General features: G+C 39.4%; 1 protein-coding gene across 1 annotated transcript in view; it reads left to right on the top strand.

Annotated features, from left to right (window-relative positions):
• The first annotated feature begins 7,586 nt into the window (after nucleotides 1–7,586).
• The window catches only part of Dnai3 (dynein axonemal intermediate chain 3), a 61,898-nt gene continuing 55,423 nt past the window's right edge, over nucleotides 7,587–14,061 (top strand). Inside the window, exons 1-3 of the mRNA XM_090334503.1 lie at nucleotides 7,587–7,726; nucleotides 12,268–12,378; nucleotides 12,732–12,770. Coding sequence (XP_090190629.1) covers nucleotides 12,282–12,378; nucleotides 12,732–12,770 — 136 coding nt within the window. The 5' untranslated portion in view covers nucleotides 7,587–7,726; nucleotides 12,268–12,281. The remainder of the gene's footprint in view (nucleotides 7,727–12,267; nucleotides 12,379–12,731; nucleotides 12,771–14,061) is intronic.

Below are 14,061 nucleotides of genomic sequence, written 5' to 3'. Positions count from 1 at the left end.
TTAGCCTCCTGAATAGCGAGGACTACAGGTGTGAGCCGCCAGCCCCTGGAATATGCCTGGAATATTTTATGTACTAGTGGATATTGGGTATTTTGAGGAAGATATAAATTAAGAACAGGACCAGCTGGGTTCGTGCTCTAGCAAGGTTCCATATTGTTAGAATATCAGTGTTTGCCAAGTTCATTTATAGACTGACTCTAATCAGAGTAAAATTTCTAGCACAATGTTTTGTAGAAATTAACAAACTCGTGCAAACTCGTTCAACCACTGTGGAAAGCAGTATGGCAGTTCCTCAAAAGACTAAACATAGAGCTCCCCTATGACCCAGCAATTCCACTACTTGGCATTTACCCAATTGTCCAGAAACAAGAACATACTAAATCCACTAGCACAACGATGTTCATTGCAGTACTATTTACCATAGCAAAGTTGATGAGTGGATCAACAAGACTTGTACACAATGGAATTCTATGCTGCCATCAGAAAGAACGACATCACCCCATTTGTTAGGAAATGGAAAGACTTAGAAAGAATCATATTAAGTGAAGAAAGCCAGACTCAAAGGAACATAGGCTCAGTGGTTTACATCAATTGTCATAATCAGTAGAAACCTTGGGCTCTTCCAGCAGAGATCTACAATAGAACAAAACTTAGATACGTAAGGCCATATAGTATGATGCTAAATGAAAGGACCTCCAGGATATAGAAACAAAAGCCATATAATGAGTGATTGTTGTCCTTAATGTACTATGTTATCTCTCATCTCTTTTGCTGTCCCTTGGTTATCTTATATTGTTACAGTATTTCACTTTGTTATCTGATATTTTGTATATACGCATTTTTGGTTATTTTAAATCGGATAGGGAAGGGGGCAAACAAGATGAGGGGCGGTGGTGGGGGGAGGGAAATGAGGACTAAGACATGAGAAAGGGTATCAATGTATGTGAAGTAATGCACCTTCTATCTGGTGAATATAATGTAACCCTTCTATTAATTACAATAAAAATATATGGAAAAAAAAACAAAAAAAGAAATAGAAACAAAAGCCATATAATGAGTGATTGTTGTCCTTAATATACTATGTTATTTCTCATCTCTTTTGCTATCCTGGGTTATCTCATATTGTTACAATATTTTACCTTGTTATCTGATATATTGTATATATGTTTATTTAGTTATTTGAAATATGATAGGGAAGGGGGGAAACAAGATGAGGGGAGGAAGTGAGGGAGGGAAATGGGGACCAAAACATGAGAAAGGGTATCAATGTTTGTGAAGTAATGCACCTTCTATCTGGTAAATATAATGTAACAATAAAAAATATATGAAAAAATAAATTAACAAACTGACTCTAAAATTCATATGGAAATGCATGGGATTTTTTTCTTTTTTATTGAAATTAATAGAAGGGTTACAGGGTTACATTATATTCAGCAGATGGAAGGTGCATTACTTCACAAACATTTTTACCTCTTCTCATGTTTTTGTCCCCATTTCCCCACCCCAACCCCTCATGTGATTTTTTTTTAATCAAATACTTGGAGTGGAACTCAGGGACCACTGAAATGATTAGCTTGTTAGTAGCTGGTACACTCCCACTGGAGCCACACTTGCAGCCCAGCACATTTTTTTTGAGTAAGGACAAGACTGGATGATTTTTCCCTAACTGATATTAACTTCTTATGAAGCTATATAAACAAAACAATTCTATGCTAGTGAACAGACCAATAGAACCTATACAAACAATGGAATAAAGCCCAGAAATAGACGCCTACACATGTATCCAGGAGTATTCGTTTTTGACAAAGATATCAAGATAATGTTGAAGGAGAAAATTAACCTTAACCTTCAATATAGTGAGATTACTGGTTAATTGACTCAGCTTCTCTGGAGTTTTGATATCATGAAAATATTACAGGAAGGGGTAAGGGAAATTCTAGGGCTCCTATGCATTGGTCAAAACTTCCTCAGTAAAGATCCAGAATCATTGAGCTAGACACAGTGGCTCATGTCTATTATCCTAGCTACTCAGGAGGAGTAGCTGAAATAATAGAGATTGGAGATTGGAGGATTGTGGTTCAAAGCCAGCCCAGGTACTAAAGTCCATGAGACACTTATCTCCAAATAATCACCAGAAAACCAGAAGTGGCTTAAGGGGTAGGGTAGTAACCTTGAGCTACAGGGCTCAGGGACAGTGTCCAAGCCCAGCGTTCAAGCCCCATGACTGACAAAAAAAAAATCCAGAAGCACAACAAATCAAAGAAATGCATAAATAATATTGTATCAAACTGAAGAGTTTCTGCATGGCAAAGGACATAGCTAACAAGATAACTAGAAAACCCACAGAATAGCTATGCATCAGACAAGAACCTCATATCTAAAATATACTTAGTGCTCAAAAAGTTACCCTCCCCCACATAAGCTCTCAAAGCAAAAGCAACCCAGTCAATAAATAAGCTAAAGATTTAAAGAAACTTCTTAGAAGAAGTAAGAATGACTAATACACACATAAACAAATGTTCAACATCTCTGGCCATAAAAGAAATGCAACTCAAAACCACACTGAGATTCCACCTCACCCGGTTAGAATGGCCATTATCAAGAAAACTAACAGTAACAACTGCAGGTGGGAATGTGGCTAAACGGGAATTCTAGTACACTATTGGTGGGATTGTAAATGTGTTCAATTACTTTGGAAAGAAGTATGGCCAGGCGCAGTGGCTCATGCCTGGAATCCTAGAAGGCTGAGATCTGAGGCCAGCCTGGACACTAACGTCCTGTGAGACTCCAGAGTCCAAGCCCCACAACCAACAAAAAGAAAAAGGAAAAAAGAAATATGGAGGTCTTCAAAAGACTAAGCATAGACCTTCTCTGTGACCCCACAATTCCACATCTGGGCATTTGCCCAAATGACCACATATCAGGCCACACTAAAGCCACCAGTGCAAAATTGTTCACCATATAGCTTAGATGGAATCAACCCAGATGGCCCTCAGTAAATGACTGAATCAAGAAAATGTGGTGTATACACACAGTGGAACGTTATGCCTTCATCAGAAAGAATATTGTACCATTCATAAAGAAATGGAAAGACTTGAAAAAATTAGATTAAACAAGTAAGCCAGAAATATAAAACAAAGTAAGGCAAAGAAATATAAGTTGCATTGTTTTCCTCTTCTGTGGTAATTAGAATGTGCCTATAAATCTACAAGTAAACACAATGAATAGTCAAAGAGAAAAAATTACTCTTGGACATAATAAATTAAACAGGGCTCTAAATATTCACACAGTGAGACCAGAGGAGGATATTCTTAGGAAAGGATCTGAAAGGCTCAATAGCCATGGGCATATGATCATATAAAATGGTGTTTATTGAAATGAACTCCAAGAAATGAAAACAAGAGGTTTTATTATTTTGCCTTTTTTTCTCCTTTATCACTGTCTTTGATTTCTGTATCTTTTGTCTTGTGTGTAAGTTTATCTGCTTGGGGGAAGGAAAAAGGGGAGCACAGAAATGGTGGGGCAAGGGTGATACTCAGTAGACACAGTATTGAAAATGAATTTATTATTAAAGAAAAATTCTTTGAATCATTTGATACAATGATCATTTTATCAAACTTTGTTTTAGGTGATTTTCTAATATTGAGTGATAGGTTGTATTTGATTTTTTTCCACATTGGCATTAGTATGATTTACACTCAAAATACCAAAGCTATTCTACTCTCCCAATATTTTTCTTAGTATCAAACACACATACAACAGAGAGAGAGAGAGAGAGAGAGAGAGAGAGAGAGAGAGAGAGAGAGAGAGAAAGAGAGAGAGAGAGCGCACAAACATAATGATTAGATTTTTATCCAAAGTAACTCTCACAAACACCTAACAAAACCACCTTTTCTCCTTCAGAAATAATCTTGCCCATCCCACATGAATGCAAAAGGCTCTATCACTTTAACACTTTCATTTCTTAAATATAGACCCTCTCCTTTTCTCTGTTTTTCTCTACAGAGATTTTGGTGACAGTAGATTTATTTACCATGGGAAATGGGCAAGTCTGATCACTTGAATTTCCCTGACTGAACAAATCTTGAACTGATAGGCATTGTACAGCATTGACAAGTCCAGTTATCTGTATTTGCTAATGTAATATCATGATTTATTTACTGCAGCTTAAGTGTGCAATGCTTGTACAATCCACACCAGCTGCAGTCCTGCCTTCAGCTTTCACCGCTCACCTCTCACGGGCTCACTCAAAGAAACTTCTTGGCTTGCAAGAGCTATTCATGGTAAGCACTCTGTACAATGCACTGTATTTTATCTTTTATAGTATAGTCCTATTACACTTTTCTATATTTAGGCATGTTTAAGTATGTAGGTATTTATGATATGTCACACTTGCCTACAGCAGTCACCACAATAACCTGATGAGTTATGCAATATCTCAATAGACCATTGAAAGGTAGCACAGACTTTAAGAAGGAGAGATGCATAGAAAGAAGGAAGTAACTGGGAGTGCAGAGTGCATTCTGCCCTCCTCTCTCTCTGTCTCTCTCTCTCTGTCTCTCTCTCTCTCTCTCTGTCTCTCTCTCTCTCACTCTCCCTCTCCTTCTCTCTTTCTCCTCTGTCTTCTCTCTCATTTCATCTCTCGCTGTCTGTCCATCCATCTGTCCATCTACCCATCCGTCTGTCTGTCCATCTGTCTGTTCATCTGTCTCTCTGTCCATCCATCGGTCTGTCTGTCTCTCATTTGTCTGTTGCTCTTGTCTATCTCTCCTCTTTATCTCTCTCTCATCTCTCTCTTGTCTCTGTCTCTTCCTCTCATCTCTTGTCTCTCTTTTTGTCTGTCTCTCTCATCTCTCTCTGTCCATCCATTCATCTGCCTATCCATCTGTTCATATGTCTATCCATCTGTCCATGTGTATCTGTCTATCCATCTGTCCATCCATCTGCCAGTCTCTCTCTCTAGCTCTCTCTCATCTGTCCATCTGTCCATCTCTCTCCCTCTCTTGCTCTCTCTCTCTCTCTCATCTGTCTTTCTGTCACTTGCTCTCTCTTGTCTGTCCATCTGTCCATCTGTCTCTCTCTCACTCTCCTGTTCATCTGTCTGTCTCTCTTTCTTGTCCATCTGTCTGTCTCATTCTTTCACTCTCTCATCCATCTGGTTGTTTCTCTCTTTTCATCCATCTATCCATCTCTCTTGCTCTCCATCTGTCTGTCTCACTCTCACTCTCTCTATCTCTGTCCATCTGTCCCTCTCTATCTGTTCCTCTCTCCATCTGTCCCTCTCCCTCTGTCTCTCTCCCTCTCCCCCTTTCTCCTTCTCTCCCTCCCTCTCTTCCTTTCTCTCTCCCTTTCTTTGTGTTTCCGGCTACCCCTCGCCCTCTCTTCCTCTGTCCACCTTTCCCTCTCTCCCTCCCTCTCCCCCTCCCCCTCTCCCTCTTTCTGTTCTTCTCCCTCTCTCTCTCCCCTTCCTCCCCCCCTCTCCCTCTCTTTCTCTGTTCTTCTTCCTCTCTCCCTCTCCCCCCTCTCTCTGTCATGGTAATAATAGAGCTAACCATGAAACATGTACTATCTACAATCCACTACAGAGTTTTTCAGCACTTCATGAGGAATACCCATATTTACCAACACACTATTGATCTTGCTTGTTCTGAAGAAAGCATTATCACACTCACTGGAGATTCAGAGTTTAATAATTTGATGCCAGCTACTCAGAAACTGAAACATTTAGGATTTTTCCTTTAAAAGCATTTACAAGGCCAGAAATGGTAGTCTGTGGCTGTCATCCTAGCTACTCAGGAGGTTGAGATTTGAGCTTCAGGGTACAAAATGGCACTAGCCTTGAGCACAAAAGCTCAGGGACAGCACCCAAATCTCAAGTTCAAGTTCCAGGATCAGCAGAATATGAATGAATGAATGAATGAATGAATGAATACATTAAAAATATCACTAAAAATAAAGAACTGGTTTTCACTTGATGCCTGCTGATACCATAGTAATCACTGGCACACGGTGGTTCTCTTATCATCAGCTGTTCCTGTTGAAGAGAAAGGAGACTTTGGTTTCTTCCTCTGCTCCTACACTGGACCTACAAGGACCCTAGCCTCCTCTTTGGAAAGGCAAAGCAAATCTAGAGGCAAGTAGAGACTCTATCCTTCTTAGTCCTCAAGAGATTCAAACTATTATCTGCACAAATAGTAAGAATACCTTTCTTTTCACTTCACTGTTCAATGTATTCCAGAGTTGATTTGAGAGTCTTCTTTGTTTTTGAGAATTATCCTAATTGCTCTCTTCCAATATAGCTAAAGCTTTATTTACAGATCCAGCCTGTCAGATGACTCAATTTTCTAACTTTGTCAACTGATAGAAATAGTGGAAAATGATGAAAAAGGTTCTGGAAGATTCTTCCAAAATATCTGAAAATAAGATAGTAAGTTGACTTTCTGCTGTGGTGTCCAATATACTCATTATTTAGTAACTATTCAACACCAGGAATGATGAACATACAGGTAGGTAGAAAAGTGCAATAGCTAGTGGAAGTGTACATCTGGGGTTTAAGAGATACATTAGGCTTAGAATACAGAAGTAAAAGTCATGAATGTATTTAAAGGGGGTCTTTGAAGCTGAACAGAAAGGACGAGAAAAGAAGACTCATGACTGAACCCAGGAAAAAACTAATCTTCCAGAATCAGAAAACAAAAGAGCTTAGGAGAATTGTGCTAAGTCTAGACCTGACTTCTAGGTCTGTCCTTACCCCTATAATTTCAATGGCAAAGTTTATTTGAATGGACAAACAGAAATCCTTTGGAAATCTGAAATCAGTATGATCTTTCTATATATACTGTGTCAAATCATATCTCCACTTAGGATTAAGGCGTGTGTGTGTGTGTGTGTGTGTGTGTGTGTGTGTGTGTGTGTGATCTGCAAATCTCTTTTCATTTGAATGTAAAAATTTAGAAATCATAAGACAATTGCATTGCTTTATTAAATCCTGCCAGTTTGCAAATTAGGTAGTTACAATTATTTTTTTAAAGGAAAGGAAGAAAAACCATTCAGAGATCGTTGCTTCAATCCCATAAAAACCCATAATGACAGTCTCTAAATCACTCAGGGATTCAACAACTTTTCCCCCTGAGACCTTTACTTTTATCCAAAAGTTATTTTACCTAGAGGAAAATGTAACTCATTAGCAGTTCCGGAACCCATACGAATACAATTTCTTCATACATGAATTTAAGGTAGTTTCCCAGCTCAGCCAGTTGGCCAACTGGTACTCCAGGTCCCTCTCCTCCCCCACCACGCTCCTAGAGAAGGCATCCCAGCAGGGTTCTCCTTTTGGCGAGACATGGATTGCAGACTAATGTTTGCCAGCGAACTTAACATTTGCACATAAAATGCTAAGCCACTTCCTTGAGCAGAAAACAGCAGACTTTCTGGAGTTTACGTTGATGGCGTCACACCAAGACAACCAATCAAAAGCTTGCCTTGAAAGAGACAGTTGAGGAGAAGACACCGTATTGGTAGGGATCCTTTGTCAATCTCAGCAGGGGCGTGACCTCTTTTCTCCTAGCAACGGATGTGTCCTAGCAACACCCTAGGCAAGATCTGCAGATCTTTTGCTCCAGGGTTTTGTTGAGAGGCGTCTCAAAACTCAAATCTCCAGCTCTCGAAAGAGCCTTCCTCCAGGGTACTGCTGAAAAGCTTCTTTTCTTTCACTTTAGCAAATCAGGTAAGGGCAGCTCTGAATTGGAAAGGAGGCGTGGGAGGGAAAAAAATATCAAATATTCACTTTTTTCTCCTTCTGGTTCTGCCAATCAAACCCAGGGCCTTTGCCCGAGCTGCGAAAGCTCTCTGCCCTCTAGCTATAGTCCCAGCACATTATTCACTTATTCCAGGGCATTTGGTGGCCTCAATAGATGTGCTAGTTGCCGTGAGGAGTGCAAAAATAATTAAAATTGATAAAGCAAATAGACTCTCACAATGCTGTGAAAGCTTCCAGCCTATCCAGGAAGACAAAAAATAACAACTAGAAAAACTGAAATTAGATCAATTAACGACAATCGAAGAACTTCTGACATTCTCCAGCACACAGGAAGGACCATAAATGAATATGAAAATGACACCGTCCTGGTTATTCACCAGTGCAGAGGAGTCAAAGATAAATGTGGGCTAAAGTATTAGAGAGATGACTTCAGGTTATGATAAGGACTGTAGCTGAGTGTTGATGGCCCATGCCTGAAATCCTGCCTACTGAGGATCCTCAGGAGACCTGAAGATCAAGATTCAAAGCCAACCATGGCAAGAAAGTAGAAGACTCTTTTCTCCAGTTAATCACCAAAAATGCCAAAAGTAGGACTGGCTCACGTGGTAAAACACTAACCTTAAGCAAGAAAGCTCAGGGACAATGCCCAGGTTCTTAATTTCAAGCCCCAGGATTGGCATGCACATATGCACTCACACACATAAATCTTAAGGATTTTTTTTTAAAATTATAGCCTGGCTTACTGTAAAAAATTGTAACATTAATTTTCTATTTTACACAGTGACTATGCTACATTATACTTTTTTCCTATTTGGTTATCAAAAGGTCATGAAAAATGTTCAATAATTTTAGGACAAAATTAATTCATCTTTTTGTGTTCCAATAAAGGAGCTTGAATTCATGGTCTTGCTAGAAGCCGATGCTCTGCTACTTGAGCTATTATCTCCAGTCAAGCATTTTGGAGATAGATTCTTGTGGACTTTTCTACACATGCTGGATTTAAACATTGATCTTCCAGGTGTCAATATCCTGAGTAACTAGGACCACAACTGTGGCTAGGATTACAGGTGTGAGCCACTCTTTGGGGTTTTTTTTTTTGCCTGTCCTGGCCTTGGGCTCCGGGCCTGAGCACTGTCCTTGAGCTTTCTCAAGGCTAGAGATCTACCACTTGAGCCACAGCACTACTTCTGGATTTCTCTCTGTATATGGTACTGAGGAATCGAACCTGGGTCTTTGTGCATGTTAGGCAAGCACTCTACCACTAGGCCAAACTCCCCGAAACCATGAGCCACCCTTGATGTTCCCTTTCATATGCACTACACTTGGAGCTATCCTGTCAACCAATGACGATTCTATTTTCAGTCCCTCAAAGTTAGGCAAAACTCACTGAAGTCACTCCTGGCTTCTTCCTTTCTCTCTAACCCTACATCATTGGCAAATCCTACTGTTTCTGCTTAAAATATGCCCAGCATCCAAACTTTTTCTATCTCATTGTCACCTTCCTGATCTAGGCTTTCATCATTTCTTCCATAGCAGTTGTCTCCAAACTGGGTTCTCTTCAAGCACTTACCCTGAAAACGTTTTTTTCTCAACATAGCAGCCATATTAAAAGGGAAGTAGGGCTGGAAAAAGTAACCCCTCTCATCAAAGCCATCTAGTAGCTTTCCACCTCATTCAGCAAGAAAGCTACAGCCTTTGCTCATGACCTATTATAATAGACCTTAAGTCCAATATGATGTATTGTAAGTCCCACCACTGCCATGCTGGCAGAATATTCCTCCTCCATTATTAAAACGATCATGTAACTTGTTTGGCTAATGGAATATGAGCAGAGGGACACTGTGCTTCTGTCACAAAGAATACTTAGGAGTCTTCAAAAAGTTCCTTTGGCCTAGTGGTAGAGTGCTTGCCTAGCATGCACAAAGACCCGGATTCAATTCCTCGGTACCACATACACAGAAAAAACTGGAAGTGGTGCTGTGGCTCAAGTGGTAGAGCACTAGCTTTGAGGAAAGCCTAAGGACAGTGCTCAGGCCTGGAGCTCAAGCCCCAGGATTAGAAAAAAAAAGTGGCATGTGTCTGTCAGGAACTGCTCCTTCAGCCTCTGAATCCCAGAGTATGAAGAAAAAATGAGAAGAAATAAATGGGTGTTGTTGGACAAAGGGGCCTGACGCAAGCAGTAGAGTGCTTGACTAGGAAGCATAAGCTCTAAATTCAATTTCCAGAATTGAGATTTTTTTTTAGATCTTATTTTATGTCATTAAAATTTGTGGTCATTTGTTATTGCAACAAAGCTGGCTTATATACCCTCACCACCATTGTGACTAACTTTGCTCTACCTCATTTCATTCTGCTTCAGTCCTCATAAGCTTCTGCTTTATTAAATAAGCCAGACATACTCTGACCCTTGAAACTTTCCACTTTCCTATTTCCTCTGCCTGGAAATAATCGACTCCTGGGGTGTCTGCATTTCTGGCTTCCTCTGTTCTCTTGCCTTTGCTCCAGTGGCACTTAGCAATGCTTTTTGTGGCCATTGATTGTAAAATCAGAACATCCCACTCTTACAAATCCTCTTCCTTTCCTACTTTATTTTCCCAAGCAGCTACCATTATCTAGTACTAGCTACTTTTTGTTGTTTTGTTTACCATTTCCTATTTGTACCATATAACCTATGTCAAGCATGCACGTTTTAAAAATGTATATTTTGTTTACTGCTCTATTGCTAAACACCCAGGATAGCATCTTGTGCATACTATTCATTTAGTAAGTATATGTGCAATAAGTAGTGGTGTGGACGTGTGTGTGGATGCATGCCCACATGTGTGTGTGCATGCGTGTGTGCATATGTGTGTGTGAAGGCTGGACTGTATCAACGTTTTTGAGTATTGTAGGCCAAAAGCAGCTAGATCTAAAAATGAAGGATACACTGATGAGTTATCTTTCTACAAAAATGACTAAGCCCAAGATTTGAGATTACAATAAGTCTAGGAAGTAGGTTAGAGACAGTTTAGTCTCAAAAGATATGACTAAGTTATTGCAGAAAGTAATCATTTTTAAATATCAGAATCACAAAACTGAGTGAAGAACAAAAGCAAAACCATGAGGTATGTCTTTCCAATGATTGCTAAGCCACTTCAGTCCTAGTGCAATGGAGCAGCTGTCGTTGACACTGAGGGACAGTCCAGTGCAGAGGCTGGGGGGGGAACACTGAGAGTTCACAGCCCGGCCCACTGCCCACTGCACTTGGCAAAGTCACCTGATCTCATAGGGCCTCTTTTAGCTACTGGTGAAGTGAGGGATGATGAAACAGTAATAACGAAGAGTGGTTAAGATTCTGTGAACTATGGCCAGCACATAGAAAGCACTTCATGATGGGGAGCTATCGTTACCATTTGAAAAACAAACCAAAATGTTAAAAATCTGAAGTGGAAAATAGTTCTAGGCAAACACACAGACCTCCACGTACTTAAGTGAAGATTCTGCAATCAAGGGACTAAGGAAGACTAAAACCTGTAATATTCTGCCCACAGTCATGAAATAGTATTCAGTTTAAGTTGAGGGAAGCTAGCATGAGATGGCAGAACTGATGTTAATAAAATGTTTATTAATCTCATGAAAGCTTGTAGGATAGACTCTTTTATTCACTCCCCACTAAACCCCATTCCAAGATCTGAGGATCACAGTTCAAAGCCAGCCTGGGCAGGAAGGTTCATGAGATATGAGACACTTACTACCCTAGAAGCCAGAGTGGAGCTGTGATTCAAGCACTAGAATATCATCCTTAAATGAAAAAGCTCAAAGAGAGCGCCCAGGCCTTGAGTTCAAGCCCATATCCAGCCCCTTCACACACACACACACTCACACACACACTCACACACACACTCACACACACTTTTTTTTAACCTTGCTGCCTAGACTTTTCAAATTTAGTGGAGATAATAAAAATTCACTCTCATTTGACAGTATCATGGTGATGTGGCCAGTGTTGTATCTGGCCCATACAGCAATTTCAATGAACACTTTCAGGGGCTTCATCTGACAATACAGTTTAGTGACCACATGCTAAAACAGAATGTATTATTATGTCTATTTAAGACTATGTACATGGATGCATACTGTGATCCTGAATCTGCTGATAGACTTTAAGTTGGTCTTTGTGGATGGAACACCTGTTGGGGAGCACAGTGCCAGGCCACACTGGGGTTGGAAACTTCAGCAAGAGTTGGGGGAGCAGCTTTCTCTGCCACACTTCCATAACAGGGCCTATAAACCTTGAACTTTTGGCAGGTCACAATCCTGTGCTTCAGCTGAATGGTTCCAGGAACATGATCCTATCAGTCATTGCAGTAAACTTTTGGTCATAAAACCCTCATTTGTACCAAAATAGCATGTTGCTCTAATCCAGGGCAAAAATCTAGAAATGTATTGTTATGCTCATTAAATAATGCACTTGGTATATTTGCAAATGCAAACTAGGATTTACTAACCAATGAATTTTCTTTCTGCAGCCTACATCAGAACCATGGGTCCAAAAGCATCACCAAAATCATCAAAGCGATCAAAAAAGGCCAGAAATGAAGCAAAAAAAGCAGGTCGGGGCAAAAGGGCAAACTTACCTGGTATGACTATTTACACTGAAAATGAAGCTTGAATATATTTCATGAATATAATAGTTTTGCTCTCATAACATCAAGCCTATTCAAAATTCAATGTGTGGGGATTCACTTTTTATTTGTTTGATTATACTATCAATTAAATGCCATGTAATGAATGCCACAATGAATATGCCAGAAGGGATGATTATAAGAAAGAAAATATTTCAGATTTTTCACTTTTTAAGTATTCGTAGGATAGCTTGAGTCCTTATTGTGTATTTGTATTTATATTTTGTCTCTTGAAGTCTGGTAAATGACTAATTGAGATTATATATTTGACTCAAAGTGTAAATTGATATCATCTGATTATGTTCTAGTTGCTGAAGAAGAGGAACCCGTAAATATGGAGAGCTTGGGTAAGTGGAAGTATAACTTAGAACTTGTCTCCAGTTTTATAATATTTCAATATGTAATGAAGCAATAAAGTAAAAATTGATGTGAAATCAAAGTTTACCAGAAATAAAATTATATCATATGATTTAGAATATGAAATGAGAAATGTTAAGTAGTAAATATAAAACAAGAATGGAAAAGAGAATTTCAAACTGAGAAATAGACTTGGATCAAGCAGCACCCTAAATAACTATTATGTTTATTGAAAGATCTTTTGTAACTGGATTCTACTCTTTCATGGAAAGGGATTCATTTTCAAGAATATAAACAGAATGTAGACAATCAAGCAATGCTGTTCTTTTTTTTCCATATATTTTATTGTAATTAATAGAAGGGTTACATGATATTTGCCAGATGGACGGTGCATTAATTCACATACATTGATACCCTTTCACATGTCTTTGTCCCCATTTCCCTCCTCCCCACCCCCAACCTTCATCTTGTTTTCCCCCCTTCCCTATCCAATTTCAAATAACCAAATACAAATATATCTGATATATCAGGTAACAAAGTGAGAGACTGTAACAATATGAGATAACCAAGGGACAGCAAAAGAGATGAGAGATAACATAGTACATCATGGACAACAATCACTCATTATATGGCTTATGTTTCTGTATCCTAGAGATCCTTTCGTTTAGCGTCATACTATATGGCCTTTTGTATCAAGGTTTTGCTCTACTGCAGATCTCTGCTAGGAGAGCCCAAGGTTTCTACTGACTATGACAAATGAGGGAAACCATTGAGCCTAAGTTCCTTTGAGTCTGGCTTACTTCACTTAATATTATTTTTTCTAAGTCTTTCCATTTCCTAACAAATGGGACAATGCCATTCTTTCTGACAGCAGCATAGAATTCCATTGTGTACAAATACTACATCTTGTTGATCTACTCATCAACTGAGGGACATCTAGGTTGGCTCCATATCTTTGCTATGGTAAATAGTGCTGCAGTGAACACTGTTGTGCTGGTAGATTTAGTATGTCCTTGTTTCTGGATAGTTGGGTAAATGCCCAGTAGTGGAATTGCTGGGTCATAGGGGAGCTCTATGTTTAGTCTTGAGGAACTGCCATACTGCTTTCCATAGTGGTTGAACGAGTTTGCACTCCCACCAACAATGTAGAAGTGATCCCTTCCAGCATCTGTTGTTATTAGTTTTCTTGATCCTGGCCATTCTAACTGGAGTGAGGTGGAATCTTAGAGTTGTTTTGATTTGCATTTCTTTTATGACCAGAGATGTTGAGCATTTCTTCAT

This window comes from Megascapheus bottae, chromosome 6 (assembly GCF_031878675.1).
Source record: "Megascapheus bottae isolate mThoBot1 chromosome 6, mThoBot2.hap1, whole genome shotgun sequence".
Taxonomy (NCBI): domain Eukaryota; kingdom Metazoa; phylum Chordata; class Mammalia; order Rodentia; family Geomyidae; genus Megascapheus; species Megascapheus bottae.
This window is presented reverse-complemented; position numbering and strand designations above follow the sequence as displayed.